Source organism: Pelophylax lessonae (genome assembly GCF_965119305.1).
Source record: "Pelophylax lessonae genome assembly, chromosome: 2".
Classification (NCBI taxonomy): domain Eukaryota; kingdom Metazoa; phylum Chordata; class Amphibia; order Anura; family Ranidae; genus Pelophylax; species Pelophylax lessonae.
In genome coordinates, this window is record NC_138769.1 from 410,091,226 (window position 1) to 410,116,758 (window position 25,533).

Below are 25,533 nucleotides of genomic sequence, written 5' to 3' on the forward strand. Positions count from 1 at the left end.
ATGAACAATTTACACTATAGATTTGGAAAGTCGTGATACATAAAAGGCACTTCAGGAGTTTAATTACCAGAGCTTATTCCCTTTTAGGGGTAAAATATTCCATCATTTTTTTAAAAAAAGGTAACCAAATTCCTGCAGTGACCACGTCTAATGGTGGAATTCTAGGCAAAATAAGAAAATGATAAAGGGACATTGCATACTGAGCCATTACATGATTAGCTGCAGTAAACTGAAATATTTAAAAAAAGAAAAAAAAAAAAAAAAAAAAAACAAATTCTAAAATCCTGCTGCATGGAATTAAAATTATTTATTCATTACCATCATAAGTGGCTGTTTCTGCATAGAGAAGACAGGTTTCATTTTAAGGGCAGACAGAAATATGCATCCTAAGACCTCACTGAGCACTTGCCAGATGAGAAGGTAGAACCTAGATAGCTTTGTAAGCCACCAGACACATCTTGCATGCCTTTAACATAACAGGTAGAGGAGGGAAAAAAAAAAAGATCACCAGGAGATCAAGCTGAACAGATGATCTGGGAAATGCCAACTACAAATGCTCTCTTTTCCTTCATATTTTCTGTTCTATATGCATTCTCAGAGAACTTTACATAACTCATACCCTATCAAGAAAGCATTATTTGGTACAATGTGTATTTATTGATGTACATGAACAGTATATATATTATCCGGATCATGTTGTGCTATGTACAGGTCTGTACAATTCTTCCTGAAGTTTAAAGCAGTTCTTTCGATTTTGAAATGCGAAAATCACCTTTAAGTTGGCACTTGTTAGGCTCTTGTCAGCATTGATAACTGGCATGTTTTATTGCAACCCCGGTGCCAGCCAGCGTTTGCCAACCTATTACAACAAAAAGTCCAGCAAAAGGTGGGTAGAGTGCAGGAAAAACAGTGCCTTGTTTCTCTAATGAAGACCTTAAAAACAAAAACAGATTATGAAATGTTTGCAGTATATCAGTAGACAACATATTGTCTATTCAAGTTATATTGTAATGTACGATTTACAGAAAAAAGTAAAACTTCAACAGAGTTTGAATAAAGTGTTACAATGCAATTAAGGCTGTTAAAAATCAAAAATCTCATAATCGTGCATTATGGGTAAGCACATACCAAGAAGCATAAACTGCCATGAAATACCTTTAGTCACAACAAAAGTTTCTTTAACAGAGTCCAATGTGTTTCTGGGATTACAAAAAAGCCCCCCTTCATCAGGGTTTATATACAGTACATGGTGCTGGAGAAATCTGGAAAGGGGGCGTTTTGTATGACCCCCAAATGGTTTCCATGGTCAATATTTAGGTAGTCTTTACTGTGGCAATAGCTACACTCCTATCCATGGACAATTGAATAGATTTGGGAGGGCTCCAGGCAATGATGGATTGACAAACTGAAGAATATACTATAGGTTAGGGTCTGCATAGATGCTGAAAACAAAAAAAGGTATTCAGTACCCAAATTCTGTTTAAGCTCCATTTAGAACACTCTTCAGGTAGCGTGATTGTATCCAGTGCCAGGGCAAGGTTATCCAGTACCTAGGACAAAGATACCTAGTTGCACCCCATCCTTTGTGATGTGTCCCCCTCAATCATCATAGCCACATACAAAGCGCAGGGCTCAGGAATGGGTAACTTTCACAGCCAGGAATCAGGGATATATATAAAAAAAAAAAAAAAGACCTGCATACATAAATAGAACTATGCTATGAAATCGTAAAATATTCAAGCCTTCTAGTGCCTGTAGAAAATACAATAAGCGTTTCCAAGCATGCGTTTAATAAATAGCCGGCGTGCAAAATTAAAATAGTAATCTACTACTTTATCAACACTAAACTGAAATTTTTACATTTTAATGGAGCCGTGTAGTGACATTTATTTCACCTGGGGGTTTGGGAGTTTTGTCTTCCCCCAGTACTGCATACTCAGAATTCAAAATGCTTACCTAAAATGCAGTCGCCTGATGATTTTTGCTATGTGTACAGTCTGAAACAGCACAGCTACGTTTAATGCCTGTGTTATTGGGCTATTGTTCCCATCAGGTTTTTTCATTCCTATGCAAGTCTATGGCAATGTAAAACCCTCTAGAAGTCAAAAACAGGTCAAAAAGGAGGTCAAATGCATCTGCCAATTAATTATGATTGATAAGCCAAAATACCCATTGCTTTAGGTCCCAAATTCTTACTCCCGTATCTTGTTCCCAACACAAACGTAGCCCTGAATGCCTATAGCAGAGATATGAAAACTTTGGCCCTCCAGCTGTTGCAAAAGTACAAGTACCATCATGCTTCTGCCTCTGGGTGTCATGATTGTGGCTGTCAGAGTCTTGCTATGCCTCATGGGACTTTTAGTTCCGCAACAGCTGGAGGACCTATAGCTTAAAAAAAAAAAAAAAAAAAAAAAAAAAGGTCAACAGCTTGACAAGCTGCCTGTCATTTTTTTAACTTTAGGCTCCGTTCACATTATAGCGTATGGATCACGGGCAGAACCGCCGCGGTTCCGCCTGCGATCGGGAGATTATTGCAAATCGCGGGACGCCTGGGCGTTGTCCGTTGATTTGCAATAGACCCCCAAACGCTGAGCGATGTTGCTCAGTAATGTCGCGGTAACATCGCGCAAAAAAAAAAAAATCGCGGGACGCAATACGATCCAAAGAAGCTCTTGTACTTTTTTGGTCGTATTGCGTCCCGCGATTTTTTTTTGCGCGATGTTACCGCGATTCGGCAGGCGGAAATCGCGGCAACATCGCTCAGCGTTTGGGGGTCTATTGCAAATCAACGGGCAACGCACAGGCGTCCCGTGATTTGCAATAATCTCCCGATCACGGGCGGAACCGCGGCGGTTCTGCCCGTGATCCATACGCTATAATGTGAACGGAGCCTAAGTGTTTGGGACATTAATGTGGCAAGGAAAGGTTATAAGGGGGAGCTGCACTGTATTATGAAGGCGATTTTGGGGAGGGTGGAGGGGCAAACAGTAGTGCAAAAAGACACATCAGCTGGCAAAGGGGCATTGTGGACAGAATGCTTTTACAAAGAATATTTGGCAAATCCATTAGCAACCTTCAAGCACCTCTTGGCTCCATCTTGGAGATTAAACACAGATCTTCATTGTAGTGCAGCTAGCTGGTTCAGTAAGCTTAGCACTACTGGAAGCTTGTTGAAAGCCTGCCACCTGTTAAAGCTGACAAATCAGCACCCCTTGAAAGAGTGTATCAACGTGCCTTACAGAAATTATATTTCATATTACATTTTGTTAGGGCTCATTCTACGATGGAAGGTGGCCCCCTGCAATTACAGATTTAACAAGCCAGACTAGCACTCATTCATAACACCCTGGACAGCAGACAGCTGTATTTTGCATATAGATGAAAAGACATTGACATGTTCAACACTTTTCCATTCATTCATTCAGACACTTAACGAGTTAAGGCTTAGCATTTAGATTACAAGACATGTTGCATAAAGATTGCTGACGCCACCCATAAACAATTGAAAATTGCTTACATTAACACAGACAAGCTGAACACAGACGGTCCGACTACAACAAAACACCTCATATTGACACAGATGCATGGCGAAAGCAAAAGGCCCTTTCATGTACTATCCTGTCTGAGATGTGCTATTGTTAATTTGACTGATGAATTGTAAACCAGTTTTTTTCCCGCTTAAACATGCCTTAAATATGAGCTACACGTGCAATAAAATCAGTTGTGACTGCACTAAGTTTGAGTGCTATGTGTCGTCATAACTCCCGGCCGGACGAGAGTGAATTCACTATCTATTGGGGGGTTAGCAACTGACGGGCTGTACATCATCGGGGATTCCTCCTGACGAGAATTGAGCTAACACCCCTATTAAGAACTATGTTGTACATTTTTTAGTTTTGAATACAGAATAGAAACAAATTAGAACCCCAGTCAGATTTTTATTATAGTATTTGGACCCGTCACCAGAACAAAAACAGGGAAATTCCAATGTGGACACTTGTTCTGGCGATAACAGTCTGAGAGGCTAATCACCATCACTTGAGGATTTCTCAAAATTTTCCAATGTATAAATGCAGCATTCAAGAGAAATCCCATTTAATCACTGCTGCCTCTTTCATGCAGAAACACCCTTGACAATATGTATCTCAGTACCTGGCCTACAGTGAAACAAGGCAGGTTCCTTATTAAAAAAGGTTAGCATTCTACAGTTAAAAAGCTTTTTTCTTTTGTTCATTGACAGACAGCTCCATATCTTCTTTGACCTGTGGGTTATGGTTTGGAGATTTTGTTGGTTCCTCAAGCCAACAGAGAAAAGATGGGACTTTTAAGGCAGTGGAGAAGAAAATAAAAAGTATAACGCGATTTTCATATGCGATTTTTATATAAAATATATTTGTTCGTGCTAACATTGATCATAAAAAGTGCTCCATTTGGGCAAGTGGCCCAAGAGTGAGTAGTTATAAAGAGTAGAAGAAGTGACATGTGTGAGATTGGTGACTTTAAAGGATGCTCTGTTATCCATGCGATGTCTGGATTCTACATGAGACATCCCAGTCCTACGCGTTTCGGCTCTTGCCTTTTTCATGGATATCACCAATAATTGTATTTTTTGCAGATATGCTAGAATCAGGATTTATAGGGTACCTTCATTACACTTTTCTCCTATGCAGCAGCAAGAATCCTTTAAAGGGACTCCATAAGCGTCTCCTTTAGCTGGCGGTTAGTGGAAACAGTTCCTGTGTCCTATTTATGTGGTATTCTTAGCCCATCTGGTGGCTAGTGGTTCTCCTTAAATCTGGATCGTTTTTGTTTTGCGTTTTTTTCTTTTTCTCAGGCCAATCTAGGTTAAACAAGATTTGTTGAGTGTTGATCCGCTGAGATCAACACTCAACAAATCTTGTTTAACCTAGATTGGCCTGAGAAAAAGAAAAAAAACGCAAAACAAAAACGATCCAGACTTAAGGAGAACCACTAGCCACCATATTGGCTAAGAATACCACAGAAATAGGACAAATGAACTGTTTCCACTAACCGCCAGCTAAAGGAGACGCTTATGGAGTCCCTTTAAAAGGATTCTTGCTACTGCATAGGAGAAAAGTGTAATGAAGGTACCCTATAAATCCTGATTCTAGCATATCTGCAAAAAATACAATTATATGGTGATATCCATGAAAAAGGCAAGAGCCGAAACGCGTAGGACTGGGATGTCTCATGTAGAATCCAGAAATCGCATGGATAACAGAGCATCCTTTAAAGTCACCAATCTCACACGTCACTTCTACACTTTATCACTACTCACTCTTGGGCCACTTGCCCAAATGAAGCACTTTTTATGATCAATGTTAACACAACCCAAAAAATATATTTTATATGAAAATCGCATTATACTTTTTATTTTCTTCTCCACTGCCTTAAAAGTCCTATCTTTTCTCTGTTGGCTTGAGGAACCAACAAAATCTCCAAACCGTTCAAAAGGGATGTTGGCACACTTTACTATTATACTAGGCATCTGAGAAAAAACAACCCCCCCCCAGGACCTGTGGGTTATGCTGCTCTTCCTAAGAGTAGGACACTAGGCGGAAAAAGGCCTAACAAAAGTTAACAAAGCTTAACTACGCCTATGGGGCAGTCCCAGGAGGTATACTCCCACCTCCCTGCTCTATGAGCTCAGTTTTTTTTTTTGCCTAGTCAGGATAAGGACCTAGCTCCCTGCTGGGATCTCTGGTCCTATAATTTTTTCCTTTTAAATGGAGATAAAGTGGTGCTTCGGCTCTGCCAGTCACTCCTTCCTAAAGCCATTTCTGGTTTGCATTTACATAAAAGCCTAAGCACCCTAAAGAGCTTGCCTTACATTCTTTGGCTGTGGCTCGGGCAATCAGGGTGTAACTGGCGACGACTGAGTCATTCCGGATCTCAGATTCCCTATTTGTCCTTACGGATGAAGACTGTAAAGGGCTGGCCGCGTCTGCTGTGATCAATTCCAGATGGATAGGCAGGCGGTAGTGCAGGCCTATTCCATTAAAGGTCAGATCCTCCTTTCCGTCTTATGGTGCATTTTACATGGGAGCTTAGTGTCTCTTGGGACTTCCGTCATCAGGCGTCAGTGGTGCAGGTTTGCAAGGCAGCCACCTGGTCGCCCATGCACATTTTCACAAAATGTGATGCCTCCTTTTGGCTGCAAGGGTTTGCAGGCCACTGTTGGAGAGGATTAGTCCTCTTTGAGGGTGTACTTTGTCAGGTGAGCTCCAGTTGTTCCTGGTTGAGCCCCTGTTTTACCTGGTTGGCTATGTTTAGCCTTTGAAAGTATATTTATTGCTGTATTCTTCCCACATCTCATGTTGATACTGCTTTGGGATGTCCCGCAGGTCACAGAAGATATGGAGCTGTGTTGGTCAATGAACGAAAGAGAAAACTGGATTTTTGTCTTACCATAAAATCCTTTTCTCTGATGTTCATTGATGGACACAGCACCCACCCTTCTGTGGAGTTGGGTTATGTATTCTTCTGACACTGTATGTGTGGGGAAACACTCGCGCCAATTACTATTAAGAATGTAGCAAATGGGATTGCTGTTGTGGATGACCCCTCAGGGTGGAACTGGAAATTGTGTGTAATAGTAAAAATTACTCACAGCGCATATCCTTGAGCAGGGTGATATTTACTATTACACACAATTCTTCTGACACTGCTTGTTTCAAAACAGAGATCCTAGAGCAAGAAGGTGGGAGTATACCTCCTGGGACTGCCCCATAGGCGTAGTTAGGCTTTGTTAACTTTTGTTAACCCTTTTTCCGCCTAGTGTCCTACTCCTAGGACGAGCAGCATAATCCACGGATCAAAGATGATGATATGGAGCCGTGTCTGTCAATGAACATCAGAGAAAAGGATTTTACGGTAAGACAAAATCCAGTTTTTAAATATGTCAACGTTTGCTTTACATTTTGCTCCTTCGTAGACTGTGTATCAAGCCAGAAAAAAACCAAAAACCAAACCTACACATACACACCCACTAGTTTGGAAAGCATAAAATTAGTTTAGTTTGTCAAAAAGGCAAGAGACGTCATCAGGAAATCTAAAAACAAGAGTGCAACTGTGTTGGCTAGGTCCAACAATGGAAAACTCAGCTTTAGGTATACTTTAAGCATGTATCTAAAATAACATTTCAACAAGCAGCACATTTTTAGAACAGAAGAAAATATTTTGAGGACTATATTAATGTGATGGCATGCTCAAGACCTTTAGAATGCACACACCTGGAACACCTTACATCTGTATTTGTTTCCACCTCACCTCTCACTCTTGAGAACAAGTGCTTTTTATAGAAGCACAAAAACAAACAAGGGCAGCTGCATCAATGCTGAAAGACACAGGAGCCAGAATTAAATTTAGCATGATGCATCAAAAGCAAATGCTTTTCTGACCACTTGAGTTTAATGATTTTGTTGGCTCGATACACTACACAATAGTGACAATACATAGCATTCAGCAGGTATAAGCACTATTATACCCTGTTTTTACACTCTTGCTTATGGGACCCTAGTTAAGCATTAAAGGCGATGTTCACTTTTTTTCCCCCTAAATTACAGCTCCACTATGTACCAGTATAGCATTATTTGGACTTATTTTGCAAAAGTAAAAAAGCTTTCCATTAACTCTACAGATGCTTACCTCCCTCTCTTCATAGCTGTTTAAACACACTGCTCGATTACTTCTGCCTTACTTCCTGGCCAGACTTTAGGTCATGACACAGGAAGGAGTTGACCAGCTGATCTCATTACAACACACCTTGCATCATCCACCCTCAGCTGGTAAACTCCTTCCTTTGTCACAACCTAAAGTCTGACCAGGAAGTAAGGCAGAAGTAATCAAGGAGTGTGTTTAACTATGAAGAGAGTTAGGCAAGCCAGTGTAGAATTAATGGAAAGTGGTTTTATTTTTGCAAAATACATACATTATTGCTTCATAGGGGAGATGGAATTTAGGAAAAAAACAAAAGTGAGTAAAAGCTTTACTGAGGAAGCAGACACGCTTACAACTTCTGAAAATTCTTGTCTCCAGCTATCATGATGATAGCATGGCTTCAGTGTATTCTAAGACACTACACAGAAAACAAGTACACAGATTGAGAGTACTGATCCAACAGACTTTCCTGATCTGCATGCTTGTTTAACTTATTCCAGGTAATTTTCTAAGCATGCAAGCCAGAGGTTGATGGGCAACTAACATTTTCACAAGGAGGTCCACAAAGCTGGCTTCTGTATATTTCTCTTACCACTTTGATTCCTTTTAGATGGAAAGGGATATGGATATGAAGAGGTCGTCAGAAATCTTGAAACTGGTCTACATGTGCAATCTTACTAACAGTAGAAATACATGCAAAAATTGAAAGAATGGGGGAGGTAGAAAGATTACCAATTTACCCTGAAATTGTGAAGCTACTAGCTGCTGCTTTATTGTCACTCAAAAGCAGTCTCTTGGCTTTTTCTTACACAGCGTGCAACTTTCCTTTTAAATTCTCCATTACGGTCTTCTCTCCACTCTTTCTATAAAGACAAAAACAATCCATATATGCTTGCGTTTTTTTGGCTTATGGTAAAAGAAAATGAAATAAACAAAAGTTAAGATTTTTTTTATTATTACAGGACTTAAACACACAGATGTAGTTTTGTGTATGCTTATTCCTTGATGGTAATAAAAACCTTGGCATGACACGTTGGGTATCTATTTGGTGTTACTTTTTATATTGCACCAAAATTTGGGTAATACATTGCGTTTGTGTACACTAAAAAGTTTATAAAAAAAAAAGTATTTTTTTTTTCCTAAAAATCTTCAGATTAAAAAAGCAGATTTTACTATGTGAAAAATGTCAGAGTTGTCCCAGTTTTGAAGTGGATAAACATTTTAGCAAATTTCAACTTGATGGTGCAACCTGGTATTTTGGAGACATGGCAGTTAAGGTTTTTCAGGACTCGGCTGAAATCCGTTCAGTGTATGAAAAGCTGGTTAACCCCCCTCCTTCCTGCCATTCTTCGATTGAAAATAATTTGAATGAGCTGGACAGAAAATGGTCAGTCAAAAAGTGGTTGCATCAAATCAGAGACAACTGCTGTTCCAGTATTTCAGTGGGCTAGCTATCAACATGCAATAGCCACAGCAGAATATTTGTCTATCTGCAAATAATAGCACGGATAGAGAAAAATCTATTAAATTATTTTTTTGTTCACCCTGCGGGCTTGTGTGTATGGCAACTATGGTCTTTTAGTCACCTGTACCCTTAAAATAAAAAGGCAAGTAAAGGCAATGCAAGTGAAATCATTTGTAATATTACGCTGTGAGGTAGATTTGAAATCACAAAATCAACCAAATAATGCTTTGCTTGAACCAAAGCGTTATGGTATACATTTAACATTTGAAATATTTCACATTCACTTAAGGGCCCATTTTAGAAATAAATACCCCATATGTAAAAACAAAAGTATGTGGCAACTCCTCAAAAATTGAGGTCAGGTGTTACAGCAAAGGGTACTGTTTAATGCTAAGACATTTAGGACAATTGGGAACTTCCAACTAGGTGGTACCAGCTGGAGGAAGACCCTTTTGGGGTTCCAAAGCAGGGCCCAACACTATGCGAAGGCAAAACTTCAGTGAAAAATTTTTTTTTTTGGCTGCAAAGCCATCTTTAGTCAAAAGATGCTTTCCCCGTTCTCGTCCCCAGTACTTCTCCACTGAATGTCAATTTCCATGGCTGAATAATGCCAAGCATCATTCAAAACCGCTTCCTCTGAGTGCAGGCCATCAGGGGCCTCCTGCAATTGCACAGAGACGTAAATTACAGATAAAGATCTTTTAGATTTGCTTCACACCCTTGCGTTTTGCTAAAGCCTACATTACAAGCCAAAGTACTGCAGCATGCACACGTTCTGCTTACCTACTGCCATGTGTTCTGATGCACTGGATTGCCAACAAAAAAAAAAAAAGGGGGTCAGGTCCAGTTTAAGGGATGCCAAGATGTTTGGCTTTCCATTTAAAATAATTAGCTGCCTTAATATGCAGGAGATAACCTATAGCAAGGCACAGAAAAGTGGGAAGAGGTCTTAAAATATAAAGAATTGAATACATTTGGGCCTTATATATGCCTAGAGTTTAGCTTTAGCGCTAATGGTTTTGTTAATTGGATGTCGGACAAGCGGATATAGATGCTATGGTCAGGCATCTTTGGCTATATAGTGTATTTTAAAATGACAGAGGCAGAATATACACCAATAATCCAGAAAAAAACATGATACAAAACGTTATAAATTGAGTTGCAGATCGGGGAGTAAAATAAGTATTTGATCTCCAAGCAAAACATGCCTAATGCCCCGTACACACGTACCGATTGTCGGCCGTAAATATTCGGCCGATTGTAGGCTTGTTAGTATGATGCTTCCGACAGCGCACTTTTGGCCGAAAAGAATCTGTCGTGTAGGCATTAAAATTTTTGTTGGCCAACACCAGAACGGCCGATTGTTCGCCAGTCAGTACAGAATTCGGCCGACAATCAGCAGATTTGCAAGACTGGGCATGCTCAGAAAAGAAAAAACACACGGAAAGTTAACCATCACATGACATCACTTCTGCAGTCGGCTGTTGTTGGCCGACAAAATTCGTGTGCAGTCTTTTGCAGTTTTCAACAGACAGGACAGCCCTGGACAAAAGACGGCCAATCGTTCGGCCGACGATCGGTACGTGTGTACGGGGCTTTAGTACTTGGTGTAGAAACAATTGTTAGCAAGCACAGCGGTAAGACGTTTCTTGTAGTTGGTTACCATGTTTGCACACATCTCAGGAGGGATTTTGGTCCACTTTTTACAGATCTTCTCTAAATCCTAAAGGTTTCTTGGCTGTCGGCTTGGCAACTTGAAGTTTCAGCTCCCTCCATAAATTTTCTACAAGAATAAGGTCTGGAGACTGACTAGGCCACTCCATGACCTTAATGTGCATCTTCTTGAGCCGCTCTTGTTGCCTTGGTGGTATATTTTGGCTCATTTTCATGCTGGAAAACCCATCCACGACCCATCGTCAGTGTTCTGGCTGAGGGAAGAAGATTCTCAGCCAGGATTTTACAATACATGGCCCGGACTTTTGGTCCCTCAATGCAGCAAAGTCGGCTTGTACCTTTAGCAGAGAAAAAGCCCCAGAGCATCATATTTCCACCTTTGTGCTTGACTGTAGGGATAGTGTTCTTAGGGTCATAGTAGAGCTGCACGATTCTAGCAAAAATCAAAATCACAATTTTTTTGCTTGGAATGAAGATCATGATTCTCAAAATATTTTTATATATATATATATATATATATATATATATATATATATATATATATATATATACACACACACACACATATACATTATATATATATACACACACACACACACACACACACATTATATATATATATATATATATATATATATATATATATATATATATATATATATACTCCGCCTGTGACAGAACGAAGCCGGAGCTGCAGCCCGCATGCGGGAGACTTTGGGATGTCTGGCTGGGTGTCATACCCAGACAACGCTTAACCCACTGCACTAAGAATAGTGAAAATTGGGGATTGAGAATAGAGATTGCAATTATCATACAAAGGATCGTGCAGCTCTAGGTCATAGTCAGCCCTTTTCTTCTCCAAAAACACAGCGAGTCGAATGCCAAAAAAATCAATTTTGGTCTCATTGGACCTCAGCACTCTCTCTCAATCCTTCTCTGAATCATTTAGATGTTCACTGGCAACCTTCAGATGGGCCTGTACATGTGCCTTCTTGAGGGTAACCCTGCGGGTACTGCAGGATTTTTAATCCATGGTGGTGTATTCTGTTACCAATGGTTTGTTTGGTGACTGGTCTCGAATGCCTTGAGAAAATTCACAAGCTCCTCCTTTTTTTTCGATTTGGGCGGATTCTTCATTTTTCATTACCATCCTTACCCCATAAGGCGAAATCTTGCATGGAGCTCCAGACCGAGGGCAACTGATGGTTATTTTGTATTTCTTCCATTTGGGAATAAATCCAGTGGCGGCCGGTGCGTTGGGGGCGCAGGGGCGCCGCCCCCGCTATCCATGCGTCCGGCACCCTAATCTGCATGCAGGGGCGCCGGACGCATGAAGTTCAATGGGGCTTTTTTTTTTTTGGCATCACCTGATTAGAGCCAGTGGCTCTAATAGGGCGATGCAAAGGGTGGACCCGGGGCGCAGAGCAGTGCGTCCCGAGCCCACCCATTGTGTGACAATAGCGAATGAAAATTTGTCACACGGATCCTCCTCCTGGCCAATCAGGGAGCGGGTCCGATAGGCTCTTCCTGATTGGCCGCAAGGCAAACCCTATGCCATTGGCCGAGGAGGCGGGAGTGGGAGGACCCGTGGAGACGCCGGGGGGATTGAAGAGAACCCGCCGCCGGGACACTGAGAAGGCGTTGCCGCAGCTGCTCCAGGTGAGTGCACTGGTCTCGGGGGGGGGGGCACGCTGCATTGAAGGGGGCATGTACGCTGGTCACTGCTTAGAAGGGGGCACGCCGGTCTCTCTGCATTGAAAGGGGGCACGCCGGTCTCTCTGCATTGAAAGGGGGCACGCCGGTCTCTCTGCATTGAAAGGGGGCACACTATACCTTAATTACTGAAGGTCCCTTTCACACTTTTGCGACCTCAAAGTCACGAAATTTTTTACAGCGTTTTTTGCCGCAAAGCAATGTCTATTACATTTTTCTGTTTGCGCCCCCCCCCCCCAAAAAAAATTTTGAGCACAAGCCGCCACTGAATAAATCACTCCAACAGGTGTCTCCTTCTCACCAATCTTCTTGCTGATGGTCTTGTAGCTCATTCTAGACTTGTGCATATCTACAATATTGTCCCTGGTGTCCTTTGACAGCTCTTTGGTCTTGCCCATGATGGTGAGGTATGAATAGAAGAAAGACTCTGTGGACAGGTGTCTTTTATACACAACTAGTTGTCGTTAGAATCACCTTCTTAATTGACAGGACTAATCTATGTACCATATTAGCATATACTGTAAGCCAGTCTGTGGGAGCCAGAATTATTTGTGGTTGGTAGGGGATCAAATACTTATTTTACTCACTGAACTGTAACTTAATTTAACATTTGCGTCATGTTTTTTTCTGAGTTTTGGTTGATATTCTGTCTTTTAGACACACCTATGATACAAATTCTAGACCCTTCCTATCTTTGTAAGCGGGCAAACTTACAAAATCTGCAGGGGATCAAATAATTATTTTCCCCTCTGTATGTGATCATGTTAACATTTTCAGGGAGTTGCAGATCCATCAGGCAGTTTTGTATATGTACAGGCAGGTGAAATAATCTCCTGCTTCCAGTCACCTTTCCCCCTCCAGCCTGCTGATAGAACAGAACAGCAGGCATCACTGCTGTCCAATCAGTAGAAAAGTGATCCAGGAAACTACACCTGAAACAAGAAAGTTCAAGTAATTTTCCTGACTGTGTCAAAATTATGTTACTGCATTAAAGAACAATGGCAAAAAAGGGTCCTAAAAACCCTTTACAAGTCAACTATCATATTGTTAACAGCATAGACAACATCTGGTGCGACACTATGAAACAGCCCAACGATGAATACGATACAGGAAATCAGAATCAAGAACTGTTTAATCGCTGAATCAGTGAATCAATTTATTCAATGAAATCTACTTTGATCAGAAGCTATAAAAGAAAAATTAAAGTCTCCATTACAATAATTGCCAAAAGGTTTAATAAATAAAAACGTTTGGCATACCAAAAAATAAATAAAAAATCTGCAAAAAAACAGAACATTTGCGCTTTGCACGTATTTAATTATATACAAGTAAAGAAAGCTTTGGATATTTAGTGCATGCAAAGGTACCTAACAGTTTTGGGTGTTTGCTAAAGCTTAACTTGTCTATGCCAGAATATCTTGACTATACATTGTGGAAGAAATTAGATTAAAAACAAAAAACAAACAAACACATAGAAAACATACTGCTGCATCAACGTTGGCTGGGGAGTCTCCATTGGGATCTGCTAGCATAGAAATTACACTGATCATAATAGTTTCCACCGTATGAATAGGAAGCCAGCGTTCTTCTGGTTTTTCATAGCCATACTTATCCTCACCAGGCTCATGAAGAATGGAAATGCATACATCACCATTTTTATCAACTAAAAAAAAAGAAAAAAAAAAAAGAAAGGAAAAAAACATATCCAAGGTAAAGAAAATATTCTTTACTTTCAAACAATGTATGAAAACGTGCAGTTTTAAATCTGACTTTTAAAGCTGATTAACACTATGGGGTTGATTTACTAAAACTGGAGTGTGCAAAACAAGTGTAGCTGTGCATGGAGGCCAATAAGCTTCTAACTTTACCTTGTTCAATTAATCTTTGAGGAAAAACATGGAAGCCGATAGGTTTCTTTGTACAGCTGCACCAGATTCTCTACTCTCCAGTTTTAGTAAATCAACCCTTAAGTGTCCTCAATTCCTAAACCCAAGTTGGCATGCATAATTTTAGACCAGAAAAGAAAGGGGGGGCTACTTTATAGTAGTATTCTTTTCCATCTCCTCACCAACTAGAGTTGTCCTATAGGATGAATTTGCAGAGAATCGACACTACAAGAGCGTTGTAATCCTCTGACATCCGGTTCACCGGCAGTCTTTCCCTCCCCTACATCAGTGTTTCTGCAGCAAAAAAAAAACTGGTATCAAAGGCTACTGCGGGTGTCCTAGACGTCAGAGGATCTGACATACATCAATGTAGCTATGTAGGATGTGTAAAAAAAGCAAAAAAAAAAAAGCTGACCAATTACGTTGGATACTCTTTAAAGCCATTAAATTTGAGCATTTGCCTCAGGTAAAAGCAGCAAAAATATTACTGGCATGTATTCTTCCGATCTACAGCAAACTAGTTAAAATGGATTTTTTTTTTTTTAAATTGCCGTTGATTAGCTACAATGCTTGAATATCCCCAGCCGATTGTAAACAAAGAGGCAGAAATGTCGGCTGATGGACCATAGATTAGTCATTGGCTGTTATGCCTCAATAACTAGGGCACACTGACAAATCCTCCAGCTTTAGGTTTGACAGCGTATGGCATTGGGCAGGATTGCATAGCCACTACTCCGTCCAATAGGGTATACAGAATCTACCCACTACTTTCTGTTGTCAATCACAAAGGAGGCAGATACCATGGAAAACTTGTCTCAGAATCCCCCCCCCCCCCCCCCCGCACCAAGCTCTAGCCACCTAACAAACCATCCCAGCTGCTGCATCTGTCTGTGAAAGGCACAGTGACTGGCGAGAGAGGTTAGTGACACGCAACCTGTGATTTTATCAGTACCAACTGATTTCTGGGGTACAAGGCTCTGCTGCAAGCAACAAAATCTGTGGTGCAGGGGTGTGATGGTATCCTGTAGTTTTAATGAGAGGAGCCATTACTTGGAACTTCATAATACGGGTAAAGCCTTTAGAGCAGCCAGGAAAGTTTCTCTAGCTTCATAAATAGGCAGGTTATGCTTTCCTCAACATTTTTCTTGAAGTCTAGGAATTTAGTAATACTTAGACATTCGTGTTTCATGCTGCGGACTACAGGTGGTTTACAACTCTGATATTAAAAACCAAAAATAAAAGCCAGTCTCGATAAACCCCCCCCCCCCCAAAACCATCATGCCTGAAATTTATGAGCAAGCAGTATAGGGCCAATAAACCTGTGTCCCTCCATGGACACTTCAAAGTAGGTAGTAATTTTACAGTGTGCACAAAAAAAAAAAAATTACATTCTCTGTGTCATCCATTAAAGCAGCGGTCCTCAACCCTGGCCTACAGGGCCCACTAACAGGCCAGGTTTGCAAGATAACTGAAATACATCCCAGGTGATATCATTTGCTGCTCAGTGATCTCTAGTCTGCATCTCCCCAAGGTAATACTTAAAATCTGGCCTGTTAGTGGGCCCTGAGGACCGGAGTTGCGGACCACTGCATTAAAGGACACAGGTATTTTGCATTTTTTAGGAATTTGGAATATCCAAAAGCAGTCCAACTGAGGGTTGACCCAACAGACATAAACAGCCCAGCCTGTCTAAGGTTGACAAGAAGCCCAATCCTTATGCCTGGTACACACGGTAAGTGAGGAGTTTATCAGGAGGTCACTGTATCAACGATGCAATAGTACAGCAATCGCCCCGCTGCGCTATTGTGTTCCGTCAGGGGGACCTTCGCCCCTGCCAGAACACGCTAGTCAGTGCTCGCAGCCATTCGTTTTCCAGCAAGTTCGTGTGACAGGAGCCGGCCTGAGAGATCAGCTTCTGTCAAACAAGGACCTGTACACATCGGCCAAACGTCAGCCGGTATCTACTGTACAGGCAGATTTTGCCTGATATTTGGCCCAAGTTTACGGGGCTTTAGACTGTCAACCCAAGGCATTGAGGAAGAATGGCTCCAAAAAGGAGTAGGAATATCCCCCAAAGGGGTTGACCAAGAAACTTAATTTTAGCTTTTTGGATGCACTACGTATGCCCAAAGAGTGAACTTTTAACCACAAGCTGATGGTACAGTGTGGGTTTTGTCCAGCCAGCCCACAGCTTGAAAGTTAAAGTGATGCGACTGCTCCCTAACTCCCAATCACTTCCATACAGCTGGCATCACAAAAGCTTTTAAATAGCTTAAGCAGAGCCTAGGAAAAGGTGCTCCACCTCCTAGGACAGTAGGAAAAAAACTGAGGCATTACAAATAAGGGTGTGGTTAAACGGGCTGGTCTTGTTTATTTGGCTTGTCCGTGTACAAACTAAAAAGCCATGTCCCTTAATGTTTTACAACTTTTGCCAACCTGCTAAAACATCCAACAGTAAAAAGGTGATGCTGAAATCTCTCTCATCACTAATGAATATCCTGGCCATATATGGCAATGTTAGTTCATATCTAGATTAATCCTCCCTTCTACCAGATCGACCTATGCTAGTGGTAAAACGGACACAAACCTTGTAACCTTGAGCAACCCAACTGGAACCTTAAAAGGGTAACTCCACTTTTTTCTGAAATTAGTTACTTTTTTGGAACTAAACTTCTGAAAAAGCCCCTCCTACTATGCATTCAGGAAGTAGAAAGGGAGTGGAATCCATATAATCGGGTTCATAAAAAAAAAAAAAAAGAAGAAGAAGAGGCAACCATGCCTACTAAAAAATCCTTGCAACATGTATCACTGACTAGGAGAGGATTTGCTTTCTCTACTCAGTTTTGGAGTTATATTTTAAAAACTGGCAGGCCAGTTAGAGACCCACACAAAGAATAAAAGAAACTCACCATTTGGATGCCAAATTTCTGTAATAAATTTCATTTTTGGCGGCCTCAGGGGATAATCTCTTGGAAAAGTAAGATGAGCCTTGAATACCCCTCCTTCGCTGGAAAAGTTAAAAAAAAAAAAGTTCTTCTTACAAAACAGATTGTTTACACACTTTGACAGGATTTGACAATAGCATCACACTGTGCTACCAACTGATAGAAAACAAAAAAGCCCCGATTTGCAAGTCACCCAGTAATTTGATACTATTACTTTTGATGGATTGCTGTGCATGTTACCCAACATTTCAAATTTCTGATATGTAGCTGTTGTATCATGTACTTGTGTTAAAAAGTATCCTGTTCTCTTAGTATTGCTTCCTTTGTGCCCATACTCCGACGGCCAAGACTTGTGCTGACACGCCCCCATACACAGTTAATCACTGGGCAGATCAGTGTCCTGCTGTTTCTCTGCCACCTGCCAACATGCCCCCCTGTAATATTCACACCCACCTCCCTAAGCCTCTTATGCAGCTGAGAAAGAGGGTATGTGATCACAGAAAAGAAAAATATGATTATATATATATATATATATATATATATATATATATATATATATATATATATATATATATATATATATATATATATATATATATATATATATATATATATATACACACATACATACATACATACATACATACATACATACATACACACACACACACACACATGATCTTAGCCAAAAGGCCGAGAAGGGAGATAGGGATATATATTTATTACACACATATACATACACACACACAAATCAATGTTTTGCCTTAAATTTCTATTTTAACACATGTACATTAAGGATTTTATACGCAGAGTTATACAGATTTCTCTTGATTGAAACATACTGGAACTGTACTGCCTGCCTCTATTTTGTAAGGCACTGTACAAACTGTTGGCGCTATATAATTCCTGTAGAATAATATTCTAAGCTGTTTACATGGGAGGAAGCAGACCAGATCTTCATTATTTTGAATATATTGATGTGTGGAAAAGCAAAGGAAGAGAAAGTAGAGCACTGAAAGGTTAGGATTTTTTAGGAGCTTTTGTAGCCAGTTTTCTCCCCATTACAGTGATATTCTACATGGTTACCAGGACAGTAGTGAGTGGGAATCTCAAACAATTAAATCCTAACAGAGGTTCTAGCCCCTCCCCTTACCATCATTGATTTGCATTACAATTTACAAATACACTTTTGTGCACAAAAGGTCTAAAGAAAACCTCAAATGCAGGTTCCAGATTTCCAGTTACTCGGGGCGGAGACTTTTTCGCTGAATAAAATACTGATAGAAAATATTTTTTAACAGTTTTACTTACTATAAGGTATCTGGAGGGCCAATAATGAGCACTTCCCATCTGTATAGGTCATTATCGTCTATTAAGCCTGCTGAGAATCCCTCTACTGGATTTTTATTTAGTTCTGCAAAAAAACATAAAAATATTGAGGTTAGTAACTGAACATTGCATTGCGTTTTTTGCTTAGGCGTATTTTGCACCCATGGCTAAGGCAGCCGATAGATGGATCTTTTTACCGTTAAAACAGCAGGTTCCTCCAAGTTAAACTATTGTATTCTGAAAGCGGGAGACTTCACTGTCAGAATACACAGATCAGCGCTGCCAGCTATAACCTGCTGTACTGATTGAGTGGGGACAATCCAATAGTAGGATCACAGTCAGTAAACGTGACTTCCGTGCAACCTCCCTGCCCATACACGGATTGAAAATCATCCAGTCCTTGTTAAACGAGACAAATTTCGATCCAATCCAATAAATTCGGAAAAAAAAAAAAAAACATTTAAAACACTGAAAATAAAAGCAACAAGTCACTCTTGAAAACGCGGTGCTTTAATACAAGAATACCCCCATTCACAAACAAATAGGATCTTTAGAGAGTCATATTTGCAAAACATCCAAAAATGTGTTCATATTTCATTGTAAAACAGTTCACAGAGAAAAAAAAAAAAAAAAAAAAGATATATATATATATATATAATCCTTTTTTTTCCCCCTTTCTCTGTGAACTGTTTTACAATGAAATGTGAATATATATAGTGTAATAGTCATTTATAATATAGAATTTCCAGGTAGAGGGTAGCGCTGACTTTTGTCAGCTGATAAAACACGGTGGACGAAACACCAGTGACATGGCTCCCCAACTCATCATGGATTATGGAAACTTCACACTGGACCTCATGAAACTTGGATTTTGTGCCTCTTCACTCTTTCTCCAGACTCTGGAACCTTGATTTCCAAATTAAATGCACTGTTTTATCAAGTCCAAAAGTAAGCGCAGCCCTTTACCAGGAAATTCTAGAGCACTTCAAGCTTCTCTGCTGACTTGCTTTATGGATGCTGATTTCATTTTCCAGCAGGACTTGGCACCGCCCACACTGCCAAAAGTGCCAATACCTAGTATAAATTAGAACTATAGGCAAAACTTGTTTTCATTTTGCATTAAGCAAGGAAGGGTTATAACCTGTCAGGTTTTTTTATTTGCCATCTCTGTCCCATTTTGGAGATTTCCCTTCATTTCCTATCCCAAAGTCAAACAGGAAAAGAGAGAAAATCCCTACAAATTAAAGGAATCCCTTCGGGCCCCCCAGGTCACCAGAACTAGTGTTCCCATTGGAAGATTTCCCTAACACCTCAGCAGTGCCGCATGCTGTCTGCCTCCATGCCGCATTGATGCAGTAATTCATGCAAAAGAAGCCCTGACCAAGTATTGAGTGCACATGGACATACTTTTCAGTAAGCCAACATTTCTGTGATAAAAATCCTTTTTTATTGGTCTTATGTAATCTAATTTTCTGAGATACTGAATTTTGGGTTTTCACTAGCTGTAAACCATAATCATCAAAATTAAAAGATTGAAATGCTTTAAACCTATCACTGTTTGTAATGCATCTATATAAAATATAGGAGTTTCACTTTTTGAATTGAAATCCTGAAATAAATGAACTTGATGATATTCTAATTTTATGAGATTCACCTGTATATATCCCACTAAGAACCAAGGAGAAAAAAAAAAAATTGCATCGCTGTTTGTCCTGTGAAAATGCATGTATATTTGTTCTGTGAGAAAGGGGGCAAAACCAATTGTTTTTAGGTCTTTCCAGGTCAAATGTTTTTATTCATACAGAATAGGATGATTCAGAAAAATAGTGCATTATGCACACTAAAAGGAATTGACAAGCATCATATTAAATTTACTTTATATGATCATCAGCTCCATCTAGTGGCCATAATACAACATTTTCCTGATTTACTTTATCCTGTAAAAAATAAAATAAACTTGCATTCATTTAGACCCCTTTAGCACCAAACAGGGCAGTGGAGGCGCAAGGAGCCAGCTATTTTGTAACAAACATTTGAATTGGAATATAAAAATGTTCTAAAGTGGAATTCCAGGCTATTATTAAAAATGCTCCCCCTCCCCTCTAACACCTATTCTCACTAACCTGTGTAAGAAAGATGTATATACTTTTCAGACCGCTCCTGGCCACTGGTTTGATTGAGTGGGGACAATCCAAACAGTAGGATCGTAGTAAGATTGATCTGCTGCAGACATCATCCCAGTATTTTTATTTTTTTGGCCGGTGGAGCACTTTCATGTAAAAAGCAATCCTAGCAGCTAAACAGCCAGTAAACAAACCATTGCTGGTTTGAAAAAAAAAAAAAAACAATTGGATCATCGTATGATTCAAAGCTTTTAAGGGCAGGGAGAGATCTGGGGGTCCAATATACCCCAGATGTCTCAGGAAAAAGGACTTGTGCCTATTGCTATCACAACGGATGTGATAAAAAAAAAAAAATAAATGTAAAAAAGGTACAGTGCAAAAGAAAAAATTAACAAAGTGTCAGAAATGGGCCTGGTCTTCAAGTAGTTAAATGAGAGTTTAGTGTCAACAGTTGTGTCCTTTGTTTGCAAATAGAGCTGATGACAATCCATGTGTAACAACTAAGTAATCCATCAAAACATTAAACCAATCAATCACACTGCTTCCACCTTGTGTAGGGCAGGTTCAAAATTTAACTCTGTCAGGAGTCAGTATCTCAACGCCTGCTGCACATTTTCATCAAGACCTAAAGCCACAGTAAACGAATCTCTACACTATCAGTAACTAGATCTAAATTGCAATTACACACATCTTGCAAGAAAGGAGCAAGGGGCGACAGCTGCATTAAACTCTACATGTCACATACTCCTTGGTTTGCATTAAGACACATTTCCAAGGCAGGTTTCTATTTATATCACAAGTACAATACCTAGCAGTATTGGATACCAAAGTATTCAGTATCTAATTTTAGTATGTCATACACATCTAGTGACACGAGTACAAGACATGTGTATGAACATATTTAACAGCACTATACATGAACAGCTATCCTTTCACACGGTCCGATGTGCGGTGCGGTGCGGACTGTTCTCTACTCAGCGGGGATTGATTGGCCGATCCCAGCTGAGCAGGCGGATGACAGCTCCGTCTCTGCTCTGTGTGCAGAGAGGAAGGTGTCAGAGCTCCGCTGCTCTCTATGGGGGAAACGGATGAGAGCGGACTGCCTCCAAAGCACCAAGTAACATTTCTAGCTGCTCTCCTCACCCAGTGCCTACTGCATAGGGCACTTCTGATCATTAATCATTTATCAAGTGGTGCCTAAGCCTTGTTTACAGCAAGAGTCATTAATAAAAAAAAACAAAAAAACTAAACAATTCAACATACAAGGGTGTGCCTATTCATATCAATGATCAGTCGCTTTTACACTGAAATACATAAACTATATATATATACACACACACACACACACATATACATACATACATACATATACAGTGATATACAGTGGAACCTTGGTTTACAAGTATAATTCGTTCCAGCAGCTTGCTTGTAATCCAAAACACTCGCATATCAAAGCAAGTTTTCCCATAGGAAAGCATTGAAACTCAGATGATTCGTTCCACAAGCATTTATAGTAATATAAAGATATGCTGTTATATATAAAAGTAGTACATTACTGTACAGTATAAGTATGCCATCTCCTTTGTTAAACATTATGTGTCCCTGTGTTCGTGCTGTACATAACAGATGCCGATTATACTGTATTAGTGCTTGTCTGGCTGTTCACTCACTTCACTGCAGCCCTCTGCTTCCTCCTCCCCTCCTCCGATGACGTCAGAAGGAGTGATCGGCCCCTCCCACCGGGTAGAGCACAGAGCCGATGTGAGAGAGAGGCAGAGAAACAAGGAGACACATACATACAGTAAGTGCAGGGACTAGGGCTGCAACTAACGATTATTTTCATAATCGATTAGTTGGCCGATTATTTTTTCGATTAATCGACTAAATCGGATAAAAAACCTCAACAAAAAAAAGGTTGGTGTATAATGTAGTTAATATTCTTTAAATATCTATATGCAGTGGTAAATATAAATATCCAGCTATATAGTTGGATATTTAATCCATTCTGAGACAGATATATGTATTATTGGAGGTTTAAATGTGGTACATCAGACTCAAAGGACCAACATTTTTAAAATTTTACTTTTTTGCAAATTTTCAGACCGGATTGGTATAGATTGAATATTCATGACACACTCCCTTATTAATAGGCATGTAGCTTGATACAAGCTCCCTGGGCCTGCTGTCACTTATGCTGGCCATACACAAACTACATTTTTATAAACATTCATCCGATTTTACAGCGATTAGTGGGGTCCATTTGGTGTTCGTTGTCAACCACTGTGACAGGGAAATTCGAAGGAGCAGAATGGCAAACTTCTCGATCAAACAAATCTTCAAATAGTGTATGTGGTTTTTGCTCAGAAGTTATATTCATTTTAAAATTGAATGTTAAATGCAAGTGAAATTTTCAAACAACACTCGTCCATTTAACAAATATACAAATCATTTTTGTATAAAGATGCAAATATTTTTGTCCAAAAATCCAATACATGTATTGGCAGCATAAGACATTTAGTAGCAGCAGCATGCTTTTTTTTTTCCCCTGTCATGATGGGGTTTAAAAAAAAAAAAAAAAAAAAATAGCCCTTTATAGTAAAAAAAAAAAAACAGCAGGTAATTGCTACTGTAATGTAATTTTTACTGTGAAACAGTGAATATATCTTGCATCATGTGTATGCGTATAAAAAAAATATGCCCAGAAGTCGGATATGCAGGATATTTTAATTGGGAGTCAAACATGAAGCTATATGAAGAGTGGAGGAGGGAAAACAACATTTATATATTAAAGTAGTACTAACAGCGGAGACTTTTTTTCATGGATATAATAATTTTAAATATAATGCACAATACTAGTAAACTTTTACTCTAAATGTAATTGTAATACCTTATATCACCTCTAGTCTATCAGCCTCTATCAGGGAAGTTCAGATGCTGATCTTCCCTGCACAGAGCCCTTAAAGTGATTGTAAGCAAGGTATACAGCAAGGTAAAAAAAAAAAAAAACCCTCTGCCTTTACAATCACTTGGTTCCTTCTCTTGCCCAGGACTACATTTCCCATGAGGCATTGTTCCTCACACATTCACAAGTTCTCTGCCATCTACTGACATGTACGGATGATGTACTGAGCTGTATATGCGTTGCACTGTATTTTCTGATATGTAAACAAATAATGCATTCTGTATGCAGGACAACTAATCGGCTGACCGATTACGAAAATAGTTGACAACTATTTTCATAATCGATTAGTTGTTTCAGCCCTAGCAGGGACACTCTGAAACAATATAAATCGGCATGTTTATACACTGCACAAGCACTGGGACACATAATGGTATGCGAGAGAGTGCATTTACAGAGGGGATGGCATGCTTTTAGAGTATAAAACTGCTCGTATATCAAGACAGTTTTTTAAAAAAAATGTTGCTCGTCTTTCAAAACGCTCGTAAACAAAGATACTCGTAAGCCAAGGTTCCAATATATATATATATATATATATATATATATATATATATATATATATATATATATATATACACACACACATATACATACATACACACATATACATACACATATATTATTTATTTATTTAATTTTTTTAAGCTTAACCACTTCTGGACATGAAGGATTTACCCCCTTAATGACCAGGCAATTTTTTGCGATATAGCACTGCGTTACTTTAACCACTTAAGCCCCGGAGGATTTGGCTGCTCAAAGACCAGGGCCTATTTTGCGATTCGGCACTGCGTGACTTTAACGGACAATTGTGTGGTCAAACAACGATGTACCCAAATGAAATTGACGTCCTTTTTTCCCCACAAACAGAGCTTTTTCTTCCCCACAGAGCTTTCTTTTGGTGGTATTTGATCACCTGTGCATGTTTTACTTTTTGAGCTATAAACAAAAAAAGAGCGACAATTTGTTTACATTAGCCGTCTGCCTTTCTCCCTCTCCAGCGGGAGATCGCGAGTGGCCGGCCCTTCAGTGAATAAGCCTGAACCACCATCTGCCTGATCCATCTGAATATGGTCGCAGCAGATGCAGCCAATCCTTTGAGGTTCTTCAGTAAGGACAAAGTCTGATTTCCTGACAAATTCAGTAGCCGCCAGGTAAACTCTAATTGCCCGAACCACATCCAAGGAATGCAAAGCAATTTCCTTGGGAAGCTTGGGCTTAGGACAGAGGGAAGGCAGCACAATGTCTTCATTCAAATGGAAATCAGAAACCACCTTCGGAAGAAACGGCTGATTAGGTCGAAGGATCACTATCTCTGTGGACCACCAGATAAGGTGAACTGTAAGACAAAGCTGCCAATTCAGACACCCTGCGGGCAGAAGTGATAGCCACAAAAAAGGAACCTTCTGAGATATTGTAAGCAGGGGAATCTCCCTAACGTTCTCAAAAGGAGGTTTTTGAAGAAGAAGAACTGGTACCACCAAATTCAATTCCCACGGAAGGCAATGAGGATCGCCTCGGAGGTGCTATATGACGCACCCCCTTACTAAAACTGCAAATCAGGGCATGCGTAGCTAAAGGACAGTGGAAAAACACAGCCAAAACTGACACTTGGCCTTTGATAGTGCCCAAAGCCAAAAACCTGTTGAACCCCTTTTTGAAGAAAAAAGTCAAAACCCTAGCTACCGAATACCAGCGAGGGTGCACTTTCAACAATTCACACCATGAAAAGTACAATTTCCACGTACGATGATGCATCTTC

At 39.9% G+C, this 25,533-nt stretch overlaps 1 protein-coding gene across 1 annotated transcript in view; it reads right to left on the reverse strand.

The window, feature by feature from the left end:
- Positions 1-434: 434 nt before the first annotated feature.
- Positions 435-25,533, reverse strand: part of UBE2G1 (ubiquitin conjugating enzyme E2 G1) — a 65,836-nt gene continuing 40,737 nt past the window's right edge. The window contains exons 2-6 of the mRNA XM_082246867.1: positions 18,675-18,777; positions 17,328-17,425; positions 14,017-14,195; positions 8,421-8,543; positions 435-933 (exon numbers count right to left, since the gene is read on the reverse strand). Coding sequence (XP_082102993.1) covers positions 8,457-8,543; positions 14,017-14,195; positions 17,328-17,425; positions 18,675-18,777 — 467 coding nt within the window. The 3' untranslated portion in view covers positions 435-933; positions 8,421-8,456. The remainder of the gene's footprint in view (positions 934-8,420; positions 8,544-14,016; positions 14,196-17,327; positions 17,426-18,674; positions 18,778-25,533) is intronic.